We start from the raw sequence: 27,742 nt of genomic DNA, 5'->3' as shown, positions 1-27,742 counted from the left end.
GAGGCTGTCCTTGAACTTGCAATCCTCCTGTCTCAGCCTCCTGTGCTGCTGGGATTATAGGCATGCACCACTACACTAGGCAGTGCATGTTTTTAATGAAAATATATGAAAACGAGAACAAGAAGTCAAGGATAAGGCTTGAGTTTGATCTGGTATGACATGTAGTGTAGGATTGCTAGGATAACTGTGTGGCAAGTCCAACAAGCAGACTGAGGCTAAAAGAATATCCCTTTTCTTGAAGAATTCAACATCACCTTTCAGAGAGTTTTCCATTTGGGTTAATGAACACTTTGGAGCATTCACATCCCCAGTACTACTTGCTGTGGTGTGTAGAGTCAGACACTGGAGAGAGAACGGGTTCAAGCAACACTGCTCCGTTCATGACTGTACGCTGTGGGAGAAGGGGCCCAGCCTCTCTGAGCAGAGTTCCTCATCCATGAATGAGAACAAAACATGCCCTGACCATGTATCTGGAAGGTGAGGAGCAAAGAAGGACATCTGTTCAGGCACATTTACTAACAGGTTGGGGAGACAATTGTAAAGTAAGGTTCTGTGGCAGAGGAGGAAACTGTTGTTCACTGGACAGAGAATTTTTTTTTTTTTTTTTTTTTAAGGAGGAAAGGTTATTTTAATAGAGAAGGACACCAAAAACATGGTTGCATGTAGCTTAAGTAATCAGTGCAAGGTGAAGGGGGAAGAGAGATCTTAAAGAACAGGGAATATCAGTGAATTCTTTTCAAGAAGCAGAAAGGGCTATTTCTAGCAGACTGCCACAAATCATTTGTCTGTAAAGGTAGGTTATGTCGACTTCAAGGACCCAGATCAAAAAGAAAAGAATTCAGGAAAGCTATCTATAGCTATAATGGAAAGAGGAGCCTGTGCAAAAGAGCTTCCAGAGGCAATGGTAAAGAATATCAGGTAATGGGAAGACAAACAAAGAAATGAAAACCAAACTATCTGGCACAGATAGTAGAGAAATCAAGAATACAGCAGGAAAATTTTTGCACCAGCTAAAAAGAAGATACAGGATGGATATGCTTGAGAGGTCAAGGTCCCCTCAGACTGGAAGGAGAAGGAGAGCATTGAGGAGAGACCACAAGCCCAGTTATACAGCTCCCCACAACCTCTCTAGAGTAGTCAAATTGGGCAGGAAGAAGAGGACTCATTAGGAGAGTCTCCAACATAACCAGCAGGAACTAAAAGAGAATAATCAAATGGGATGTGGCTGTGTTCAATGGAAGCCACGAAAACTAACCTCTGCAGTAAATGAAAGCACGAAGCCAGACTAAGCTGCATGCACCACATGAGAACGAAGGGGCTCCTGACGCAGGCTGCAGGATGATGAAGGATGTACAGCTGGACAGAAGAAAAGCCAATCTGTTCATCATGTCCATGGGGAAACAGGATGTAATTGATGGCATGGAAAATGAGAGGCAGGTATGTGGGTTTCCCCTGGTTTGGGAAGAATGAAAGTCACTTTACCCTTACATAAAAGGTACAGAAAAAATCAAGGGCTTTTGCCTATGATGGGGGGGTGGTCCACACTGGGGTGAAGCCACTTGGCCACTGCACACAAAGAGCAGAGAGCAGCAGCAGAGAATACAGGCAGATCACAAAGGGGGCAGTGACAGGCAGCTGAAGCTGACTGTCTTGGAGGGTGGTGAAAGAAACTGCACAGCACAGCAGTGAGGCAACTGAGTAAGGTTTTAAACATGCTTAGCTCTCAAAAACTTATCCCATGCTTTGGACAAAGAAATACTGAGTGTTGGCAATGATTTGAAGAGGAAAATAAGATGTTCATATACCTGCAGTACCCCAATTTAATACACTGTAAGTTTTAATATAAGCATTGCAAACTTTTTTTATTAGCTACCATTAAATCCAGTCTTTAGCCTTTGTACTGCTCCTTTGGCCTAGAATAATCTTATCCTAGATATCCATTTTGTTCCTTTGCTTAATTCATTTAGATTTCTACCTGGTAAAGCATTTTCTTGTCCTTCTCTCTTTCACTCTCTCCTCATTCCTTCATTTTTTTTCAGGTCACTTAAACAGCTGCATGACGTATATTTGTTACCTGTGTTCCTGCTAAAATTTTGGTTCCTTTAGGAGAATGTCTATCTCATTCCTTCCCATAACTCTGTGCCCGGCACATAGCAGGTACTTAGTAAATATTTGTTAAATGAAAGAATGGATTGATGGCACCATTTCACAGATGAGGAAATGAATTCAGAAGACTGGTGACTTGCTTGAAGACACAATTGAAAGATGTAATCAGGATTTGTAACTGGATCTTTTGGACTGCCACACTAAAATAATTGCTCTGAATCACTTCTTTGAAAACATAATGTGACAAATATGTCTGGGGCCAGTATGACAGAGTATTGGCTTCATGTTAGACTGGAATTTCAGTCATTATTTAATTTCCTACTTTCTCTAGCCTTCATAACCTCTTTAAGCCTTGTAAAATTAGAGTATCTGCCTGAATGGGTTGTAGAGGTTAACCAGCATGACCTCCAGCACCTAGGAGGATCCTAGTGAATGGCAGCTGAGTCTACTGGGGTGGAAGAATAGATTAAGAAGTGAGGTGATAGGAAGGAGGAGGAAATGAGGAGAGGCAGGGAAGGAAAGGCGAGAACTTCAGTATGTTTTGCTTTCTTTATGGGCTATAGAAAGAAAAGATATCTTCTTAGTTAAGAGAAGGAAATATTAAAACATGCAGCTTTTGTGTAGAAGGAGACTTTCTGGGGGAAATCCACCAGGTGCCAGTGTAACAATAGACAAGAGCAGCTGGCCATCAAGGGACCATGTAGGTGCTGCAGTATCTCAAAACCGATAGACTCACAGGACATTTGTAGTCATTTAAAGCCCAGAAAGTGAGGAACTTGTGAGCTTGCATCAAAGAGAGGGGGCGGAGACTGACTTTGGAGAAAGGTCTGGCCTGATACTACAATTTTTGTCTATGCCTTTCAGGAGGTCCCATGTAAACTGGGCAGGGTGCGATATTCAGAATCTAAGTTCTAGACTTGTGTTTTGCTAAAGAACAAAACCTATAGTGTCTGAATAAAAATCAATGAAATATTTAGTAATATTCCTCGAGAAGTACAAGTTACCTAAAATAATGACTATTTGCCTCCCTTCCACTCCAAATTCTAGGATGTTTTTCCTGAATCTTCTAAAGGGTCCAGGATGAAAGAAGATAGTTGAGTTGAGCCAGAGTAACACAGTTCATTAGATGGTAGGATGGGAAGTAGTAAGAGAAGACTCCTGAGAAGGACGGAAAAAATGAAGCTGATAGACTTCGTGTGCTGATACAGCAAGAAAAGGCAGGAAAAGGAGAGAAATAGCCTGTGTGGAGAAAGTCGCCTCACCTGTCTTTACTCTAAAAAGTAAAGGGAAAGGCGATAGGAAAAGTAAAGCTAGGGACAGTAAGCCAGGGCAACAGCCGTCCATAAGTGGAATCCAATGCTCAGAAGTAGAAACTCAGGGAGGAGAGAAACAATCCGTGACCACACACCATCAAACATCTAAGGCTGGAGACTTTGCTGCCAAGACACCTATAAAGATCAATATGTAAACGTGACTCAAACTCCATTATATTGGAAGGCCTGGGTATGGAGTTGCTTCATTCACAAAAGTGTTTTGCAAATTCTTAAAATTGTGATGTCTGGCTTCAGAAGAAAGTGGCATGTATGAGAATTTCTTGTAATAGAGATTAGGGATTTTTTTCTTCAACATCTACACTTATTCTCTAGTAATAAAATTTTAAGAGAATCCCCCAGTCCCTCTTGCAGTTAAGTGGGGCCATGTGGCTAGCTTATGAATAATGGGGTATGAAAAAAACACAGCATATGGCAACTTCTGAGTCTTTATTTTTAAAAGAAGCACCTTTCTCTAAGTTTTCTTCCTACACCCTATCTCCTGGAGGTAGGGTAATGTGGCAGCAGGTGCTCTAGTAGCCAACCTCAAACACAAGGTGGAAACTGTGTTTTAAGAACTGCAGGTCAGCTAGACAGGTGGCACATGCCTGTAAGCTCAGTGGCTCTGGAGTGTGAGGTAGGAGGATTGTGAGTTCAAAGCCTGCCTCAGCAAAAGCAAGGCGCTAAGCAACTCAGTGAGACCCTGTCTCTAAATAAAATACAAAATAGCGCCGGGGATGTGGCTCAGTGGTGGAGTACCCTGGAGGTCAATCCCTGGTACCCACCTCCCCGCAAAAAAAGGCAGATCAAGAAGACAGAAGTGATGCAAGTTCCCAAAACCAATGAGCTTCCTTATAAGCACTATAATGCTTATGATTAGACTGTTATGTTGAGAGAAATAAAAATTTATTTTTTAAGTTACATAAGATGCTTAATGATTAGCTATATACCCTGAACTACTACATAGATACTAACACCAAAAAATTGTTAAATATATGCTTTTTTTAGTATATTATCTTTTTAAATATAGATATTTTGACTCTGACAAAAATGTATAGACCTAACAAAAAAAAATCCATCAAAAGATCTACAAAGCAAAATGAGAGTGAGGGAGACTTATCTACATATTAGCATAATGGGAAATGCACGTACAAAAGAAGGGAACCGGACTGCTAGAATTAAAAATATCCATTTGCAAGGAAGAACTTTTTAAATTCCAATGAGAGACACTCTCTTTTTTAACCGCTTTCGTTACTTCAGGAATTATTTTTCCAATGTGGAAAACATGGTAGAGATACAGGAAGATGCCTGTTAGAAAGGAAATGTTTCAAAACAGAGAAGAGAGATCTGCACAAAGATGAAAGCTCTGTCTGCCTTTCAAGGGTCATGAGAGGACAGGAGCGTGTTAAATGATCTGAAAAAAATTCCCGAAGTGGCAAAGCTGAAGGCTCTAAAGAGCAAGATAAACATTCTCAACTGTGAAAACATTTAATAGCACACATAGGTAGAAACAGCAAGTGGGAAATCAAAACAAGAGGCAAGCAGTAAATAAGGCCAAAGCAACTGAGAGAGGAGGAGAGGAGGATTCGGCTTGTGTGTAAGTGGTGTGTGTGTTTGTGTGTGTGTGTGTGTGTGTGTGTGTATGTGTGTGTGTGTGTGTGTGTGACATGGCTATGTAGGCATAAGGCTAAAATGTGGGGAGACTGTTTATATTAGATTTGTTTCCCCAAAGGGAGAAAGTTTATCAAAAACAAGACAAGACGGAGTGGGACAATGATGAGAACTTGAACTAACTTTTTAAAATACAGATATGTCAATTTCTGCAATTGAAAAACAAAAGAGCTCCAACATTTCCTCCTCTGTAGAGATCTTCCTGGTTCCTAACCCTTCTAAGAAGTAATATTTCACCCCTGGGCTGCTGCATACATTTTTCCTTATTTTCACTGACATTTTCATGTTGTTATGGGAAATTGTTGTGTCCCTTTTTCCCTTCAGTACAGCTAGTTCCTTGAGGACGAGGCTCTGTTTTATTTCTTTGTATATTTCATTCTGAGTATATCAAATGGAAGCATACTTGTGGACAATTGTACCTGCAGGGAGGAAAGTGAGATAAAAAACCAGAGTTGGCATCAATAATATTAGAGAGAGAAAGAGAGAGAGGAGTGGGGTGGTAAGAGTTTAGCAAACCCAAATAATATTTTGTAAAACACCTACAGTAAGAGCTGCCAAGAACAGTTGTGACCAGACAAGAAACAACACAATACTTAGGACTGTAACCATCCAGGATTGCGTACCAAGAACAGCTGTTAGTTTAGCTTGGATTCTGACTTCCAGTTTAAGATCTATCATAATGTGATCATCTCCGTATATTCTTTGGAGAAAGAAAAAAAATTTAAAAAGGTAAAAGAAGGCAGGTTACCCATATGGTGGTCATTTATCTCCTAAAGTATGGTTCTAAGGAAAAGCAGACAAGAAAGAGGCTAATAGGTTATAGAAAAAGGATGAAAACATACTGTAATATATAAAGGTAAAAATTTAATTTGAGAATGGAAAATAAAGCTTGAGGTCATTTAATCCATGAGCAACCTTGAAATTTTGGTTATAGAAAGAAATTTATCTTTAAGATAACCTTCTATGAAAATACATGAGGATCCATTGAATGATGAGGCATACTACAAATATTAAATGTAAGATTAGCTACTGCATTCGGACTACCAATACTATTACTATTCACTACTAGCTGATATCTTAGGGTATAATGGAAAATCAGTCACAATTTATCAAAAGGGAACCTGCAATATTTCACAAATCCTGTAACAACAATTAAATGAAATCTTTTCTGCTTTATTAACCTCCTAAATAATTCTTAAACCAAATGAACATTTATGTAATGTTAACTTTAACAAAGTAGCCTATTTTGAAGGTGAAAGAAACATCTATGAAATGCTACTAAGTACCAAATGGCCTACCTTACCAGTCCTGTTAGACATATCCTAATTTTCTGAGTAAATTATATTTTAGTATGTAGGGCAATGGCTTTTCAATATTTTCAAGACAATGGCTTGCTTTTAATGTCACAATTATTATTCCTCACATTAGCGTTTAATTGGGAAAAAAACGGAAAAAGTCACTTTGAACTTATAATTACTTTAAGCAAATGTGTTTTATTTAATCATAGCAGTATTTTCACAGATTTTTAAAAAGTGTATTCTTTATTCACTTTGTAAAATTTAATTTTCTTCCCTATTTTACTTTTTAAGTTTTTAGACAGTAGATAGATCATTTTGTGAGATTTATATAGGCATAAGATCTGGCTTTATCAAAATTCAAGAACAGGAAAAACTATTAGAATTTATAGTGTTTACAATGCTTTATTCTATAACATTCAAAGAAAACCTCATAATAAGTATTTTAAAAGTACTTTATTTTAGCTGTCTTTATTTCTAGTATTTAAACTTTTTGTAGTTAGGTACTTTGACTTTTTTGACATAAAATTCCCTAGAAATAAGAGGGAAGTGCATGTCCTTTGGGTGTCCATTTCAGATATATGCCTTTCATCTGAGCATTGTCCTTTGATTACCAAGCATTTCTTCAAAAGTCTTCTTCAACCAGAGTAGCAAGATTAGTCTAAGTACTAAATAAATGGGTTCTCTAGTAAGTTTGAAAGAACTCTTTAAACTCTGTTCTTAGAATGTCTAAGTTTAGAACTTTTAAAGATAAAGAGTTCTTCTGACTTAGGTGACTGTATAATTTAGTATATTTATCAAATTGAGCTAGTAGGGAAATAACCCCAGGGAGAATTTTCTTTTTTTTTTTAATACAAGGGTATTGGCCAATATCAGGCAAAAATTTCTAAGCTCTTAAGTCTTTTCCTTTTGACAACGCTTTGCGTGGTGTGTGTGTGTGTGTCTATGTGTGCGTGCGCACCATGCACATGCACTGGGGAGGTGGCCTCCCTGGTGGAGCACTGGCCCAGCATATACAAGACTGTGGATTTGATCCCCAGCACCACAAAGAAAGAAAATCACAGGTGGCCCCAACAACCCAACTCACCAAGAAGCGATGATTGCTTCCTCAACTATATGCTAGTGAAATACTTTCTGGTACTGAGAAGAGTCAATGTGAACCACAGTCGTTGTTTTTAGTTTGGGTGAATTTGATTCAAAAAGGGGTTAGGCAGGAGGGAAATATACTTTGTGATTTTTAAATTTCACAACTTAATGAATGAAAAAGTAGGATAGAGTAGAGAGGCTAGCCCTTAGAAATCCCTCATTTACTCTCCCTTCTTCTAGAAACAAGTCTAGGTAAAATGATGAATTACAAGATAATTGCCTATACTTCTCTTTTTGTTGCTCATTTTTCTATATTTTTTTCCCTCAAAAATTAGATACCATTGGGGATCTCTATGTGACAACTAACTTAAGAGACAAAGTCACCCACTACCTTGAGTGGGACTGAGAGCTGTATGACTTTAAAACCCTTAAAGAAAGAATGGGGAGGGCGTACCTGAATGAGGAGCAATGCAGTCCTCACTTGTCACAGTGCTTCTGAATAGCCTCCTAAACTCACCCCACACAAATAACAACACTTCTAAGGATAACAATCCAGGTATATGTCACTTTTTCCAACTTCCAATGCATTATGGATTCTTTCTTCAAAACCAATTCAAATTTTGGATCTCCTATAAATATCCTTTGTAATTCTTCTCAGAGCATTTGTCATTCTTAGGAAGGTTATTATTTCTAATTTTCACTGCACTATTGATAGGCCAATGTTTTTCTACATATATGACTTGTCTATGGTGGCTTCTGGACACGTGGAAGAGGTGAATGGATAGTAAAAATTCCCTATTGCTGACTACACAATTCTATGAAGAGGTATAATGTGTGTAAATGTTCAATTGTTTAGTTCTTGATTCATAGTGTCTTCCTACTGCTATTACTCCTTCACAGTAAGGGTGCCTAACTTTGTGAATTTTGCAGAGCCTGATTAAATGTCATTGCTGACTGGTAGTTAGTAAATATTAGCTAATATGATGATAAGAACTGCTCAAGATCCCTGAATGAGCAATTAGAAAGGAGAAGGAAATAAAAGGAATGAAAAAGGAAAGGAAGAAGTTACACTATCATTGTTTGCAGCTTATATGATCCAATACTTATAAGATTCAAAAAGCTTCACCAAAAGACTGCTAGAACTAATAAATTCAGCAAAGGAGCAAGCTACAAAAATCAACATAGAAGAATCAATAGCTTTCCTATATATAAATAATTAATCTGCTGAGATAAAAACCAGGAAAACAACCCCATTTACAATAGCCTCAGAAAAATAATATCTAGTAATAAGTCAAAAAAAGGAGGTGAAGACCTCTACAATGAAAACTATAGAACAATGAAGAAAGAAACTGAAGAAGACAGAAGAAGATGGAAAGACCTCCCATGTCATGAATAGGTAGAATTAATATTGTTCAAATGGTCATATTACCAAAAGCAAAATAGAGAGTCAATGCAATCTCCACCAAAATGCCAATGACATTCTTCACAGATCTAGGAAAGAATAAAAGACCTAAAATAGTCAAAGCAATTCTAAGCCATCAAAGCAGTGCTGAAGGCATCACAATACCTGACTTCAAATCACACTACAGAACTATAGTAACAAAAATTGCATGGCACTGGCATAAAAACAGATTCACAGGCCATACAGAATATAAAGCACAGAGATAAACCTACTCAGATACAGTCATCTGATCTTTGTCAAAAGTGCCAAAAACATACATTGGAGAAAAGAAAGTCTCTTTAACAGATGGATCTGGGGAAACTGGTTATCCGAATGTAGAAGAATGAGTCAAGGCCCTTATCTCTCACCCAGCACAAAAATCAACTCTAAATGGATCAAAGACAAAGAAATTAGAACAGCAACTATGCAACTCCTAGAAGAAATCATTGGGTCAACACTCCAGCATATAGACACAGGCAATGACTTTCTCAGTAGGACCCCTAAAGCTCAGGAAGTAATGTCAAAAGTAATAAATGGAGAGCATCAAATAAAAAGCATCTGAATGACAAAGTAAACTCTTAGGAATGTGAAGAGAGAACATAGAATAGGATAAAATCTTTGGTTGTTACTCTTCTGACAGAGATTAATATCTAATATATGTACATATATATATATATATATATGAAAGCTTTGAAACCCTTAACATCAAAAAAAATTAATAAATGGACAAATGAACTAAATAGACACTTCTCAAAAGAAGAAATACAAATGGTCAAAAATATAGGATAAATGTTCAACATCATTAGCAGTTAGGGATATTTTTATACTGTTGGTGGGATTGTAAATTAGTACAACCACTATGGAAATCAGTATGGAGGTTTCTCAAAAGACTAGGAATGGAACCAACATATGACCCAGCGACATCACTCCTCAGTATTTATCCAAAAGAATTGAAGTCATCATATTGTAGTGATACATGCATACCCATGTTTATAGCAGCACAATTCACAATAGCCAAACTATGGAACCAGCCTGAGTGTCACTCAATAGAAAAATGACTAAAGGAAATGTGGTATATACACACAGAGAAGTTTTATTGAGCCATAAAGAAAAATAAAATTATATCATTTGCAGAAAAATGGATGGAAGTAGAGATGTCACGTTAAATGAAATGAGCCAAAATCAGAAGGTCAAAGGTTGTATGTTTTCACTCATATGTGGAAGATAGAAAGAAAGAAGGAAAAAAGTGGGGTGGGCCTCATGAAAATTGAAGGGAGATTAGTAGAATAAAGGAAAGGGACCAGTGGAAGGAGGATGGGATGGAAAGGGAAAACACTGGGGAGTGATATTGGCCAAATTATAATTTTATATTGTGTAATGTGTACAAATAAGTGACAACAAATCCAATCATTATGTGCAAATATGATGCATCAATTAAAAAATATGGAATAAGAAAAAAGAAAAATATCTCTGAGCACCACAAACTAAACTGGTATAGTTGCATTTATCTATTCTTTAGCCAGTTTCTATATTAGAAAAGACACAGCAGCTCTCTCCAAATTAGGGCTTGCCCATGAAACTGATCCAGTTGTCAGTGTGGCATTGAACCTGATCTTGATGCTCAAATTCCAACCTGAAATTTAGATACTAATTAATTGAGCTAGTTTACCACAAATTGGACAAAGCTTACAGTCAAAGGAGGCTGGAAATGATAAAGAATTATAAGAAAAAAGCTGAATTTTTTTAAAACAAACTAAAATATCTATAGACCATAATCCCAATTAACACCAATCACATTTTTCTTGGTTTTCTTTAAGTCTACAAAATCTAAATAAATAAACAAATCAAACCTAATTTATAGCGTTTGACAATTTCCATGGTATAAATACTCTCACCATAGCTGACTTTGAGTTATGGGCCTTACAACACTGATGGTAGGAGTTAGTAACAGATGTGCCTTAATATACTATCATTTAGTACTTTCCCCATTGAGATATAATAGATGAAAATAATCTCAAGAACACATATAAACCGGCATGGTAGAACATGCATGTAATCCCAGTGACTTGAGAGGGTAAGCAGGAGGATAGCAAGTTTAAGGTCAACCTGGGCAACTTAGCAATACCCTTAGCAACTCAGTAATACCCTGTCTCAAAATAAAAAATAAAAAGGGCTGGGGATGTAGCTCAGGGTAGCTCCCCAAGCCCAATCCCTAGTACTGAAAATAAACCACCGAACAAACATATATAATAGTAAAATGTACTAAAATAATTACAAAGTGATGAGTTTTTTTATTATTCTTTAAGAAAATTAATGGTAAAATTTAAATTATTGTTAATATGGCCATGTTTAATATTCAGGTCCCAATCTTCTTGATATGTGTAAAACAGTATTTTCTTGGAGTTTTTTTTTTTGATGAGTATAACTGATACTTTCATCCAAATGTCCTTAAACTTTTAATGAAATCAATGTAGGTCATACAGTGTTGTATTAGTCAGCTTTATGTCACTGCAAAAAAAAAAAAAAAAAATCTGATATAATTCACTTAATAAAAGTTTATTTGGTTCACAGTTTCAGAGGTTGCAGTTCAAGGTCCTATGGCACTGTTACTTTGGGCCTCTGAGGGCAGTTACCCCCGTGGAACTGTGTGGTAGAGGAGGCCTATTCACCTCATGATGACCAGAAAGCAAAAAGAAAAGGATGTGGGGGTCCCAGTATATGCACCGATGATATCTCCCCACCCGCAGTGACATAACTTCCTCCCCTCAAAGTTTCCATCAGCTACCAATAGCCCAACAGGCTGGCAACCGTGACTTTACCACATGGGCCTTAGGGGACATATATCTAAACCATATCCACACATATTCACACATGGTTTTAAACACACACAGTTCTATTATTCAGGAATTTTAGGGTAATTGATTTTACTACTCTACACATAACAGTTTTGAAAACAGGAGACCTAACTAGTTGCCAAGAATAACTACAAAAATAATGTTTTTAAAGAAAATCTCCACATATGGTAAAAAGCATGTAGTACTTTGGCAAGTGTCTTGCTGTCGTTTTATAAATATTATCTGAGCATTACAAAGGTAATCTTCATAGAAAAAAATTAAAGGCAAGTCAGAATGTGTTAAATTATAAACATTTTTACTTTTTGGCAATATAAATAAAAGCTGTGTAATTAAGACTTTTTTGAATTACATAATTCAACAATGATTTGATTTGATACTTAGAAAATTAAATTATACCCATACAGAACTCTGCAAAATGTTAAAACAAAGCCTAGATTAAGAATTACATACCAATGAAGAAAAAGATAGACTTGCTGAGCAGGTAGGACACTGGGAAATGTACTAAACTTCTTGAAACTCTAGTTTCATCATCTATAATATTAAGATTAAAAATAAAATCCATTTTGTGGATTGCAGTGAGAATATTAACATGTAAAATATAAGACTAAATATCAGCTTTTAAAAAACCTCACTTTTTTGAGGAAATAAAACCTACTGTTATGAGATTGTTCCAGATTCAGCATTTTTACAGGAAACTGTAGGAGGTGCTAATATGGCCAGGAGCAATGGTGTTGACCTGCAATCCTAGCTTCTAGGGAGGTTGAGACAAAAGAATCACAAATTTGATGCCAGTCTGGACAATTTAGCAAGACTCTGTCTCAAAGTGTTTGAGAAAGGATTGCAGATGTAGGTGAGTGGTAAGCTCTTGCCTAGCATGCACAAAGTCCTGTGTTCAAATCTCTAATAACACACACACACACACACACACACACACACACACACACACACACACACAATGAAACAGTAACAACGGGTTTTGTAATTCTTATTTATCACCCACTTCCTTGCTGTCTGTGCTGTGTGCCTAAGCCAAGCAGTTACCATTCTGCAATGCTTCGCCTACTTGCTATCCTTTTTCTTAATTCCATATTCTGAGTACGTAAATATTCATTTTCAATCCAATCAACTGCATTATCTTTTCTCTCCCTCTCTACCTCCCTCTCTTTGTCTTGGCATCATGTTACTATTTATTTCTTCTAGCAAATTTCCTTTAATGTTATAGAAAAATTTCCAGAAATACCTGTGCCAATACTTTTTTCTCTGTCCTGGTGTTTACACAAAACTCATGCTTTATTGATGTTCTAATAGTGGCTAGAGTTCAGGGGAGTGAGTCTAAAGACATCAAGCAAGCACTTGCTGTGGCTATTTCCCATAAATCGCATCTTGGAGTGCTCTCATAAAAGCTCTCACATGTTTCCATTAAGATGGTCTACAAGAGAGCTCTGCGAATGCCTGACACTAATGAATCCATAGATATTTTTAAAGGCTGATGTGGTCAATCAAGGAGGAGGCAGCTGCCAAAACACCCCGGACTCCGCAGCTCTGAAGTACTTCCTGCCAGGAAGCGGGCTTGGCTGAGTGGGGCCAGGATATCAGTCTTACCCTTCAGTCATAATACTGTCAGCAACTCTTCTTCTTGTTACTTTGAGGAAATGAAAAATACAACTCAAAAAATAAAACAAACAAATAAAATGGCAGGTGGTTCTACTTCAGAAAAATTCGAGAGGCAAAGTTTTCTCAGCCATGGCATTTGATTTGAATACTAAGGTTCATGATACCACTGCAAAGAATTTTATGTAGGAAAAGTTAGCAGATACCAGTATACTCACTTTGATGCCAATTCGTGTAATATTTGTTGAAACTGTCTCGTTTTAAAATGGGATCCATGGGCTGTTTTGTTAATTAGCAGTGGGCTGAGCTACATTTCCTGAATTGGATGTAAAATGTTATGAGATGTTTCCTGAAGTTTGAAAAGTGATCTAGAATAAGAACATTGATATGGCTGCCTTCAGTATCTTTGTAGGAAGCAATGCAATAAAGTACAGAGTCCCCGAGTCAGGATCAAAACCTGCCCCAGCTGCTTATTAGCTTTGTGATTCAGGGAAGCTACTTAAAATCTAGGCATCAGATGCCCCATAGGTTGTGCTAATTAAGGAAGATGATACATGTAAACTATCACTGCAGTAACTCTCTTTGAATGCTTGTGAAAGTTCAATAAATGCCAGTTGTTACTGTTGCAATTATTCTGAATTCATGATTTTTTAAGACTAATGCCAGCAGGAGTGGAAAGAGCCAACTGGAATTCCTCCTTTCATAGCCACTGTGATTTGTCCCTCTTGTCATACACCTGGGTGCTTCTACTTGCCTGCATTTGAAAACGTTCCATCACTCATCTGGATCTCTTCTAGGCTTCTCTCCTACTGTACCAAAACCACGACTACAATATGAACTTGTGTCTGAAGTTCTACTCTCTGTTTAAGTTGCTTTTTAGCAGAGCTATTAATACAATTTGGGTTGTCCCTCTTTGAAAACATCATCATCACCACCATCATCACTACGGCTATCACCTTTTTGGAACTTTATTTAGACTCTACAATGTAAAGCATTTTGCCTTTATTCACTCAATTTGTATTATGATATATGTAGACAGGGAAATGTAAAATCAAACACATTACCATACTTGTCTCCTAGTAGATAATCTTTTAGGAGAATTTAGGTAACAACCTCAGACATTACATTTCAAACTACTAAATAGATACTATCTATAGGTGGATTTTAATATTTAGCCTACAGGGATCATCCCTGGGGTTTACATTAATGGTGGGGATTTTAGTCACATAGTAGAAGAAACCACTTAAAATATACTGTCTAAATGCCTGTATATTGTGTTCACAAAGCAAGGTCAAGCTCACCAATATTAAAACACAATTAGCACATAAATGAGACAAATGTAGGTATTTAGCTTTATACACAATATTTATCAGATAATTATATGTTTTTGAAACTACACAAAGAACTTTCTAGTTCTTCATTCATCTGTGCTTTTCTTTGAAAAGATTCAAAAAGAAAGGAAGAAAAGAAAGAAAAAAAGAGAAAACAAATGGGAGGAGAAATTCCATCAAAATAGAAGAAAGATCAGAGGAGTAGAAGGGGATTGAGGGGGGAGGAAGGAGGCATGAGATAAGGGAAAAACAGTGGAGTGAATCTGGCTTAACTTTCTGATATACCTATATGAATATTCAACAGTGAATATCACCATTATGTATATGCACAAGACACTAATTTTTTAAAAAACTGCAAGTAAATAGCAGAAAGTTCAGTAGAGTAGAGGAAAGAGTACAGGGGGAAGGAGAAGAAGAGGCTAAGGGATATAGGGCAGAATTAAGAGCAAATTATATTATATTCATTAAAAATTATGTCAAAATGAATCCTAATGTTGTGCATAACTAATATAAACCAATAGAAAATGAAAAAAAAAAAAAGCCCAAAAAACAAAAAGAAAGAAAAAGCTCAGTTAGAATATTTCTTTATGGTCATGAGATACTCCAGAGTGGACATTTTTATTTCCCCTAAAGTTAGCCTTGAAGCTACTCTTTTAAACTATCTTCATCATTGAATACATGAATATCCTATTTATTTCTCAAATTTTCCATTGCCAGGAGAATGACACACATTTACATCTTTATTCCAACTATCATCTCTTGATTTTTCTTGGTCTTATATTATTAAACTCTTTTTTACAATTTTAATTGTATACTTTGAGTCTACTATCTGTTTAGATAGCCCAAAACAAAACCCATTACAATCATTCATATGATTTGCACTTTTTGTGGAATTTGCGAAGTAAAAGCACAAGACAAAATTTTCAGTTGGATTCTACATGGGGACACTAATAGTACACAAGCATAAGCATTGAAAACACAAAGAAGTCCTCAAATACACTATAAATAACTCTAACGAGAGAAACTCTCAGAGGCGTTCTAATATACAAATTTGCAGTGAAGTTCCATTCTCACACATTCAACTGATTTACTAGGTAAAGAAAAATCACTGCAAACTTAAATATCTTTCTTTCATCATACCTCCCAAAGGACTACTACTTTCCTGATGATCATCTAAAGAGACAATATTCTGTTTTAACACCATAAGGTGGAGAACCAGATGATGTGGGACTTATTGTACATATAGTGTGATAGTGTACCATGTATTTTATAAGCACAGATGCCATTTCCATGCGTGATTTTTCTAAATGTCTCTGGAGGGCTGATTGTCTAACACCTTGAATAGGTAAGGCTCCTTACATTTTAGGGCTTAGGTGATAAATGAATGTGTGTGAAAGGATTTCAAACAAATAACTGACAATGTCATATGACCGTCACTGTGGACAAGATGAAGGTTTTAAATGAATTTGTTAAATTTATTTCTGATTAATGACCAAGTTTTGCCTGGAAGTTCATAATGTTGTGCCACAAGTCTAGTTTTCCCTAATGGTAATATGAATGCAAACAAGACAGGTACTCAAAAGGAACCAACATACTATAATATATTGCAAACTGTGTTATGTATTATGATGAATAAAAAGGGGTGTTACTGAGAAAGAGAATAATGGGGAGGGGTGGGATTATCCATGGATTTTTAGTACATGAGAAAGGCATGTAAAACTTACATAGTAGGTATTTAAAACTTACGCAAAAGGACTCTAAATTTTATATTTTAAAATTATAAAAGTATTTCAGACTTTGAGAAAATAACATATTTTAACATCCATATTTAATGAATATTAATGTTTTGCCCTATTTACTTCAGATTGCTTTTAAAACATAAATAAAAATGAGAAAGCAGAGTTAAAGCATCCCCAAAATTCTTTTACTCTTTATCTCACATTGTTTTGTATCATCCTTCCTGTGTTGACTTTATTCTGCAAAATAGTGTTGTTCAACCTGTGTATTAAAAACATAAGTGCTATCAAACTAGAATTTTATAATTTGTGTATTTTACTGAACAGTAAATACACATGTAAGCCTGGTTATTCAACTCCATCTGTATTCAATCTATCATTACATCAAACTACAGTTTAAGCAATCTTATAGCAATGAACAGTTAGTCTGATTTTTTAACTTTTCATGAGAGGGTCTTATAGGTGGTTGATCCATCCAACACTCCTGCTAGGCAAGCTGATCAGTCAGCCGATCAACATACAGTGTTGTTAAACTTTAAAATTCTGCTAATCTGATGATATATGTGGAACAGTGTCTTCTTTCCATTTTAATCTCTGATTCCTAATAAAGCGGTTCATAATTGCATTAGCATTTTTTTCTATGTATTATATGTTCATATGGTATCTATTTCTGTTGCATTATCTTTTCCTTAGTTTCATAGTTCATTTTATATTCAAACACTAATTCCTTGTCATTTAATGATTTTCAAATATCTCCTAGTCCGTAGGTCATCTTTTCACTTTCTTATTGGTACATCTGCTCATATATAAGATTTTAGTTTAATATGCCTACATATATAATATTTATGCTTCACTCTTTTTGCATGCTACCTTGGTATAAATACATTTTCTTATACTTTTCTTCAAGTTTTACAGCTTAAATATGTTTACATTTAGCTTTTTACTTCATTAGGAATTTATCTTCATGTATGGTATGAGAAAGGGATCTAATTTTATCCTTTTTTAATTAAAAAAGGTCATTTATTGGGACAGTTTTTTTCTTTCCCAAATCATCTACAATGTCTCCTCTGTCATATACCAAATTGTCATTCAATTGTGGGTCTGTTTTTAAGCTCTTTGTTCCATGTGCAGTCTCAAGCTAATTCCTGGGTTTTAACTACTTCAGAATTTTAAATATTGAGATCTGTTAGGGTAAACCTAACCCTTCCCAACTGTCCTTATTCTTGTTCAATATTGTACTTGACTGTGTTTTTCTTTTTTAGCACTTGACTATTTTATAGGGGTTTTAGAATAAAGTGAATATATATATATATATATATCGTAATATATATATATCGTAAAGTGAATATATATATATATCGTAATGCATTGTGGAAAAACTTAATTATATAAAATGGTAGAAAATTATAAATACCTAGTTTTAGTATATTTTTTCAATCTCTTTTCATCTGTGCCTCTTTTTTCCTGCATATTTGAAAGAAACTCTAATATATCTATAATTCTGATACCTATAACTAAGAGAGGAGGACTTCGGACCTGTATACTTCAGGTTATAGTAAAGAGCTGATACTTTGCCAGTATTATGAAATATAAAGAGTTAGTCTTGGGAAAATTGCTCCAGGCAGGAGCATAGTGCAAGCTTTTTTTAATGTTTAAAGAATGTGTCTGAGATCAGTGTGGCTGCAGTTTAGAGATGGAGAGAAGGCTGAAGCACATAGGTTCAATCATATGGTGCTGTTAAGGGCTTTGGAAGCCACGGTAAGGAGTCCAGTTCAAAGTAGTTAAGGGTTGGCAGTGTTTGAAGGACTGCTACATAGAGAAGAGGCTGAAGCTTAGATGAATGAAGAAGCAGAGAACAACTAGAAGGTTTGTGCAGCAGGACAAAGAAGAGATGACAGTTGTGTGGATTTGGGTGATACAACTCAAATGGAGATAAATGGGTGGATGTGAGCTATATCCCCCTGTGGGAGAAAGAGAGAATATACAAGAAGACGAAAGGTGTTTTTAAAATAAATTTCAGTAGACTGAAATAAAGAGCTATATCTAATGTTACCATCTATTAAGGCAAGGTCTCCATTTTGAATTTAAAACAAATCAAACAAGAGCTAAATGAACTGCATTTATATGATGCTAGTGATCTGACTTCATAATGCCTTTTTTTCCCTAGCTGATTCGAAGGATGGTGAAGGTGAAAGCAACTTGGATTTCCTCAAGTGTGTTATATAGCTACTGCATAAATAGCTGCACAGCATCCAATTAAACAGTGATGTTTCTGCCTGGGAAAGCTATATATAAGCAAATGAAACCAGAAAGGTTCATGTTAAGAATGCATAATTACAGCAGGACCCTATTTTAAGCACATTTCACCATTACATGTATTTGGATATGATAACTGATAAATCAGGATCCCAATATATAACAATGACACCCATCAATATCATAAATTATATAATTAACTTCTAAATTGATAATTATTTCCACTAATGTCCATGTCATTATCAAGTCCTATAATAAATGCATTGGCTTTTTTTTTTTTTTTTTTTTTCTTTATAAGGTTTTGTTGTACTAAAAAAGAAAGGTCTTTGCAAAACTAAATGTTATTTATCAAGTATCTAACAGTAATTGAACCAGAACTAGCTTAAGTAATGGGAAGAATACAAAGTCTATAAATTCCCAGAAAAGATAAGGTGTTTGCATAAATAACTATGATGTAAAACAACACAGTATATGTTGGAAAAGTACTAAAGTGCTACTAGACTATGAGTTTCTACAGAAAATGGAGCATGTCTTATTTACTACTATGCTTCCAGCTCCTAGTAGTAGTGCAGGGAATGCAGGAGACCAAATGTCTAATAAGTGTGCATTGGATTCATCCAAATACATAAACAGATGTGAAGTGCTCACTAGGGGCTAGGCACATGAAGACCTTTTCTGACTCCAGTGAGCATACACTCATTCCTTCAGTACTCATTTTGAGTGTCCTGCTTAATCATATGTGAGGACCCCCAGGTAAGGACAAAAATGAAGGCAGCTGCAAGGTGACAAGAAAGCACAGAGGTTTGTTGTACATGAGGTAGGAAGTGAGGGGAAAGGGACTAAGGGAGAGTGAGTGATTTGAGAAGGAAAAGAAAATTCATCATAGGTACCTAGTAGTCTGGTTGCACGGCAATCATGAGCAACTGAGTGTGAACATAAAGTTTTTTCATTTTCTCCACATGTTCTTACTAGTTTTCAGGTGGTTTGAATGAAAAATGGATAGAATGAAGGCTACGGAATGAAGGATGTGAGGGAAAGAGTACTGACCCACACAAAAAAAATGTGAGACTAGATTAACGGGACAAATGGTAAGGCATGGGGAGATTTGTCAAGACAAGTGGTGGTGTCGTGTTGGGAAACCAAGAGAATGAGGTTGAGAACTGCTGGGGAGGAAAAAGTGGGAAGAAAGGGGGCTGTGGTCTAAGTTCAGAATACAGGAATTACGGATTTCAGAGGCAGAGCTGTTCTCATTTGTAAAAATATTATGGCTGTGGAAACAAGACCTCTAACGTGGTGGTAGTAAGGGACATGGACAGAACAGAAGTAAAGAATTCAGGATGGAGGACTGTCAAGTAGCCATCACGTGGCTACTGACCTCAAGGAACATGGCAGCAAATACTGAAATGGCAAGAAGACAGAAAATCAGCAGAAGCTTTGGAATGCTGGTGAAATACCAACAGATTGTGAGGGATGGTGAAGAGGATGAAGAATGTGACTTGGTAAGGCTTTCATGGAGAAACATTTGATAAGAACCTGGGAGCAGGCACAGAGCTGAAATAGTCGTAGGTTGGGAAACAGGGCATTTCAGCCTGAAGAATGGTGGAGGAAAGGACAGAGGAAGTATATACAATTAGCTATTTCTGATTTATCACCATTGAAGTCCACGACCTCTCAGGTGCAGTGATCTGATAACAATTCCATTGGTCAGTAGGCCTTATAGAACATTCAAGTAAATATTTTCTAAAGGCCTAGTAGGTTCATGTCTATCTTCATCCACTCCTAATTATCCCAACTACTTAATTCCCCTATCTCCAACAAACTATACTTACATCTGATGATTCAATTGGTCTTTGTCTGGTATTCAGATAGGAATGTGAACTTGCCATGATCTGTACGGTCCCAGATGTAATATCTGCAGCTGATTCAGGTATGGTTCCAGAAGCACCCAATAACTGGTTCTTTTAAAAAATAAGGGGAATCTCTTAATTTAACAGTAGCTTTTCAGAGTTATGTTTTGTGTACGCTGTTTATGTTTTCCTAATTGGTCTTGCTCTAATGTTGAGATTATTTTGAAATCTTGTTCTTAGTATCATTATCATGGAGTAGAAAGGAATTTTTGAAGGTCATGAGATTCTACCTCTTGCACAAAGACTTCTAAACTCATACATTGAGTTACTGCCTCAACAATCCTTTACTGTTTGAAAAAAAATCCCACTGATTCAGGAATAGATTGCTACCACTGTCTTTGCAAAAGTAAGTTCTCAAAATAATATCAGAATGCTGGGGAGAGATGAACCATCACTGTATCTCAATTTGTATTTACTATTTGGAGTCTACCACTTTGACAGGTTTGAAAGGTCCTACCTAGCACAGGGCCTGTAACATAACATATACTATTTGTTGAAAATGTATCTAAATCTTCAAAGTATTTTAAACTTGCACTAAAGAGAACATGCTAGACAGACTTCAGTCATACTTCTATTAAAGTTTCACATCAAAATTTGTTTTCCATTGATTCTGTATGTCCACTATTCAGAGAGAAAAGGAAGGTCAGGGAGGTATGGAGAAAGGTATGGAAGGAGAGAAGCAAAGATTCTAAGTCTCAGCTCTTGGGTAAATTACAAATACATCTCTGATTGTTAGTTTTTATATGAAATGGGTGTAATAATAACTCCTAATCACACAGCAATTTTAGAACATTTAAATATCTCAAGAATGTGAAACTGTTCTATAAATTTAAATATCTTACTCCTCTGCATGCATTCAAGTGCAATTAAAATGTCTATCCTTTACCTCTCGATTTTTTTTTTTAACTTCCTATATGTGATACATTTATTTGTAGAAATGTTATGTTGCAGGAAAAATAATATGTTCCTTTTGGGACCATGATTCATCATACAGCTTCTTGTTACTTCTGTGAAGTGCCAAGAACCTTAAGAAAGCAGAAAACAAATCATCCTTTTCCAGTTTCTCCTTAACTCTCCTTCTGACAGTGCTCAAGTACAGGCTGATTGGCTGCAGAGCACAGGGATTTGGTGAAACAAAGCATTCCAAAGTCACACAGAATCTACTGCTTCCACTGCAGGGGAGGAGCAAGATATGACCTTGGTTAATCACTGGTAAGTATGTAGTCGCCTAGCAGGATTAAAAAACTGAAGGAAAAAGCCATCATACTCTTACAGATTTACATTTTGAAGCTGTTATTATCATAATGTGGTGAGCTACAAATTGAATATTTTAACAGAAAGCTTAGAATAGCGTGGAATTTTCTACTACAACAGCTGCTGACATGTTCCAAACCATTTTATCAATTTCTATATGTGTAACAACAACAAAATGTTACATTATACAATCTGTTAGCACTTGTAAAGCACTGAGTACACAAGATATCTTAATTTGAAAGATGAACCCTATGAAGTGAGATTTAAATAACCACATTTTAAAAAATCTCAATGTGAGACTGAATTGCTTCCTAATGACATATAAATTTGATAGTCATCAAAAGATTCTTCATTCTAAGTTCATCATTTTTTATTTTTGACAGTAGAAAAGTAAAGAAACAGGATTTATCAATGGCAGCATTTGTGGCAGTTTATGACCATAGATTCACATCAGTGAGACACTGAATATAAACTTATACCTTAATCTAGATGATATAATAAATAAAATAGTCCCTGAAAGTATATATGAATTTATGAAGTAGCAAATAATGTGAAATATGTTTTTAGAAATAAGAAACCATTCTAACCATATCTCTCTTACTGGTTAAAATGATAGCTCTTATATTAGAGCAAATATTCTAGGTAGAATTTTTGCATTTTGATTCTTTATTCTTTCTCTTACTTTATCTTTCCCTCCAAAATGTAATGCAGTGAACAAAGTCTATTCAATGAAAAGAGCACTTCTAACCAAATCATTTATTTAATTGTCTTTAAAAATCAAGATTATATCTACCAGATTCTGTTTAATACAGTTAAATCAGCATTTTAGTAAACTAAACAAAGCCACCATCACTGATAAGATATGATATGATGAGCTGAAACATTTTAATAAATTATTGGGCATCATAAAAAAGCCTATTTTCTCCAATTGGAAAAATCATCTCTGCTGCATATAACTGATAAAAAAAAAAAAAGGTCTTTGTGAGCCGACTGAAGTATTCTATAATTCAACTCATTGAACCCTCACTGTTTAGCCTACACCAACACAATGTGAACTGCATTTATTTTTTGCTGTTTAAATTTGAAACATATTTTATGTGGGAATGCATAGACTATCAACAGAAATAAAAATTAGTAAATATAAAAATTTATCCATCATTCTAATTCCTCAACAAGTCGAATTGCTTGTAATTCTTACACATGGAATCTTTCTTTGCCTTTGTGTATTTATAGTCTTTGCTGGATGGTACAGAAGAAACTTGGGTTCTTTTCTTACATAACAGTAGCTCATAAGCATTTTATATATTTCCATGTAGTCTTCAATAACCATCATGAATTAATCTCCCTGAGTCACCACATGTAACTGATAATTTCCCCACTCCTCCATTTCACCTTCCTTTCCCTTCCCAACCTCAACACCTTCTGTTTTTTGGTACTATCAATAAACTTCAACATTTGCATTTATAGAATTTCCCCTTTGTTTTTGATGTTTCTCCCTTCAGATAAAATCTCTGTAGTACAGACTTGTGAATATTTTTATGATATCTTATTTTATTTTATTTTTTGGTACTGGGGATTGAACCCAGGGACACTCAACCACCGAGCCACATCCCCAGACCTTTTAAAATATTTTTTTATTTAGCGACAGGGTCTTGCTGAGTTGCTTCAGGCCTTGCTAAGTTGCTGAGGCTGGCTTGAACTCACCATCCTCTGCCTTAGCCTCTAGGTTGCTGGGATTACAGGCATGTGCCACCAGGCTCGCCTTTTACGGTTCTTATATTGACAAATATAAGAACAGCAGCACTTTAGCAGCACTCAGGTGTTAGTGTTTTGCACTGGAGGGAGGAGTACAAATTTCAAAGGGATAAAAACGTCCATAATTTTGTACTACTGAAATCTCAGTATTGGTCTCTTCAATCTGCATTTTTATTATTGTTGTTAAGTGCATTAAAATTTGTGCTAATCATATTTTCTGCTATTGGATTATCATTAAGGAGGTGCATCTTAGTTCTCATCTCAATATTTACATATGTTTATAATATTCTATTTTTAAAAAACCACCCTAGACCATAGGAAACATATTTTTCCCAGTATAAATTTTTCTCCTTTTTCTTTGGGCCTTGTTTTTTTGTAGCAGTTACGTTTAAAATATTTTTACTTCACTAAATATGTCAAGTGTTTACCAATGTGATTTCTTTGCCTATTACTTCAAAGCTCATATAATGATCGTACCAAATATCTCTCAAATATGCAACTTCCCTTGTCATTTTTAAAATTATTTATGTATTTCATCCATCTGGAATTTTTGTTGTCATATATCATAAGATCTAAGTCTAAATTACTTCTTTCTTGAGTTTGCCAATAGTATAATCATTTATTTTAAAATTTTCTTTCCTTTCCCATTGTTCAATAATAATCTTTTTTTATATATATAAAATTCTTCTTTGTAACATATTGGGACTTTCCATGGCTTCCTAGAAGCCACGTGCTTCCTAGAAGAAGCACACTGGGGGAAAAAAACCCTTCAATTATATATTTTTTACTATAATTTGATACCTGGAATAGCTTTTCAACATTTATTGCTTCCTTTTTAAAAATATTCTCTTATTAGCATTAGCTTATTTCTCCAAATAGATTTTTTTTTTTTTTTGCATTCTATCACCTTCTAAGAAAATCTGGTTGAGATTTTATTGAGATTGTACTTTCATACTTATAAATTAATCTAGACAGCATTAATAGCTTTATATATCTTTATACCCAGAAATATAATTTGCCTCTTTACTAATCCTTTTTTAAAATTCACAATAAATAATATTTTAAAGCTATATACAGTATTATGTACTTAAGGAGCAGAATGAGCGGGAAAGGTAAAGACTATGACCTACATTTATACAGGTTCAAGTCCTGTGTGATGCTGGGCAGCCTAGACTTTCTGAGCCTCAGTTAGCAATGGAGCATAGAATGTATTCAATCAATGTTAGCTATGTCAAAATTTTTAATATAACATGTGCTTAGTACCTCACATTTTATGAAGTTCCTTCATATATATCGTCTCACTTGCTGTGCTTGATTTTTGCAAAACCTTGGAGGGGAGTTTTTATTGTCACTCTTAGTATTAAAACCACAGAAATAAATACATCTGTTCTTTTCTGTTAAAAGCACAAGTTCATTTCATATCACCATGAGATATGTGCATGTATTTGTAAATCACCTACATCGCAGTAACTTCGTCCCCAAATAGTTTGATTTTCCTGCAATAGTTATAATTGCCATTTCATCATATCTTCTAATTAGTTGTAATTGCTTAACAAAATGCTACTGATTTTAGTATATTTATCTCATGCTCAACAGTTATTGAGTTCTTTATTACCTCTTAAAAAAAAATTTGAATCATTTGGTTTTGGGGGGGAGTTGCCACATTTCCAAATTAAATTTGGTATCAGAGACCCACAAATTCATCAAATAAGTCAATAAGAAAACAAAGAAACCAAAATTAGTTATCGTGATATATATCGTGACATGTCAAAATCGTCCTGCTTAGAAAACACATGCAAAGGGATCATTTAGCTGTTACAAGTCAGTGTCCTTTAGCTACATTACTTTAAGAATTTTTCACATCAGTCCTTACATCCTCACATTACCTTGCCTGATGGGAAGGGCTTACGTTACAGTGTGGCAGAAAAATGAATCAAAGAGAAAGCATATATTTTTTTCTTGGCGAGCTAATAAAGGGATGAGCAGGGAAGAGGCTTGAGGCTGCACACAGGGGAGTTCCGCTTCTTCCACATCTCTTCTCAGTGCACAGCTGTCTAGCTCTTTCTTGCTGTAACCGAGACCTTCCACTCCTAAATACACCCCCACCCCCAAATGTAGTTTCAGTTTCAGGAGGAGACATTTTTTCAAATCTGGATGTATTCCATACTTCTCCCTCTATCCCAGGGCCCTAGAGGCTTCCTTGAAAATGTAGTAATAATAAAATATCCATTTTCATCTCAGTTGGAAAGCACAAATAATCCACTGCCAAAAGTTATTGAAAGTCATAAGAACTCATTCAAAAATATTTCAACTTGAATTCATTTTTCTTTCTATTCCATTGATTTAAAAAACTGAATTAGATAAGATATATTCCACGTTTTTATAATTATGACAAAATGGATTCAACTGTCATGTAAAACTAAAAAGAACCAATTAAAAGAACAAAAAAAGTAAATAAATAAAAAAATAAAAAATAAAACCAACTAAGATAAAAATACAAGTATCCAGGATGACAAATTCCTTCACTGTAGCACCAGCTTCAGGAATGGTCTGGGTACTCACGGGTGAAATGATTAGACGTGGACGGATTGACACTGTCCCCACTGTCAGCACTTTCACTGCTGGAAACTTCATCATCTGATTCTCGCACAGAGGAGCAGGGAGAGGAGCCGTCAACTTCTTCAAACTTCCTCTTTAAAATTCCACTCATAGCTGCAGCGCTGTCACATGTACCTGTAACAGGAACAGGAGCAGCGAAGCATTGAAATATTTGACCGCTGAACGTGTAGCCAAGGTCTCCAGAGTCACTTTTATGTGGCTTTTTATACATGAGTGGAGCTATAGCTTTCCCTTGAAAGGATCACTAAGCAGTTATTTTTTTCTGTTTCCAAATTAACAAAAACATAAACAAAATTAAATGTAAGTATTTGACCATTTGGTGACCAAAACATTTCTTTTTTTAGACATAGTTCATTTAATGTCATATCACTCTTCCTTTTCTGTTGGCAAATCGAGAATATCCACCTGAGTTCACAAAATTCTGTAAAGAAAATAAATGTGGATGTACCCCAAAGTCCAAAATGACTACTGCATTATACAAAATTCATCTGGAAGGAACACTACAAACAGTATTGAAAAACTTTATACTCAGGAATTAAAATTCAAAAAACCTAATTAGCTGAGCATAATGAAGCAACTGAAATCAGTTCTGAATTTTAGGTAGTTTCCATTTCAATATTGTAATAAGGTGAAACGTGTCCCCACACCAACTGGTTCCTGAAGCTGTTGTTAATTTTCAGAAATTTCCTAAGTCTTTTTACCCTGGAACATAGCATGAACTGAGTGTGATAGGTTGGGAGCAACCAGTGGGCCTAGTTCTTCTAAACCATTTCTCTTAGAAAAATGGGTTTTCCCTCTCTCTGGGCTGCCCATTTTCTACTCTCTCCATTTTTCTTGGCAGGCACAGTCTGCTTAAGGGCATAAACTTTCTTTGTAGCATAAGAACATTTTAGGGAATAAGCTATATATAAATTAGCTTAGATGTATGTACTTGCTTTTACATTGCTAAATTAGGTTAACTTAGCTGAAAGTATTAGCAGGTCAATTTCATGCATTCTATCTTCCACCTATTTATGTCAGCTGACTTTAACGGTCATCTGGATTCTCCAAACCATTCTTGCCTTTTGCTACCAGAATACAGTTTGCAGTCCTGTAGATCAAGAAGAAGCAGAGCCCTAAAAACTATTCCAAGGTCCACTCAGTTCCATTATCTTAGTACTGCTCTCTGAAATCTAGAAACTCATCCCTTCTCTGAGCAGATCACAGAGCAGCCTGCTCAATCCTATGAGCTGGGCCAGATCTTCAAGGTCTGGTTCAGTAGTTTTCAAAATGTGCTCCCTGGATTAGTAGCAGCAGTATTACCCGGGAGGGAGATGAAAATATGCAAATTGTTAGTTCCCACCCAGAAATACTAAATTGGAGATTCCCAGGAAGGGGGGCCCAGCACTCTGTACCTTGTGAAGCACCACCTCAGGGGATTTTGATGCATACTTGGATGTGAGGACCATTTGTCTGATTTCTAGTCTGTGCTACAGTATCTCCCTCCCTGGATTTCACTTTCCCTGGGTG

General features: G+C 35.8%; 1 protein-coding gene across 5 annotated transcripts in view; it reads right to left on the bottom strand.

Annotated features, from left to right (window-relative positions):
- Window positions 1-27,742, bottom strand: part of CSRNP3 (cysteine and serine rich nuclear protein 3) — a 214,598-nt gene that overhangs the window by 54,597 nt on the left and 132,259 nt on the right. For all 5 annotated transcript variants that reach the window (XM_079134433.1, XM_079134431.1, XM_079134434.1 and 2 more), the window contains one exon: window positions 26,177-26,347. In XM_079134433.1, the coding sequence (XP_078990559.1) occupies window positions 26,177-26,347 (171 nt within the window). The remainder of the gene's footprint in view (window positions 1-26,176; window positions 26,348-27,742) is intronic.

Source organism: Sciurus vulgaris (assembly GCF_902686455.1).
Source record: "Sciurus vulgaris genome assembly, chromosome: 3".
NCBI classification, from domain to species: domain Eukaryota; kingdom Metazoa; phylum Chordata; class Mammalia; order Rodentia; family Sciuridae; genus Sciurus; species Sciurus vulgaris.
This window is presented reverse-complemented; position numbering and strand designations above follow the sequence as displayed.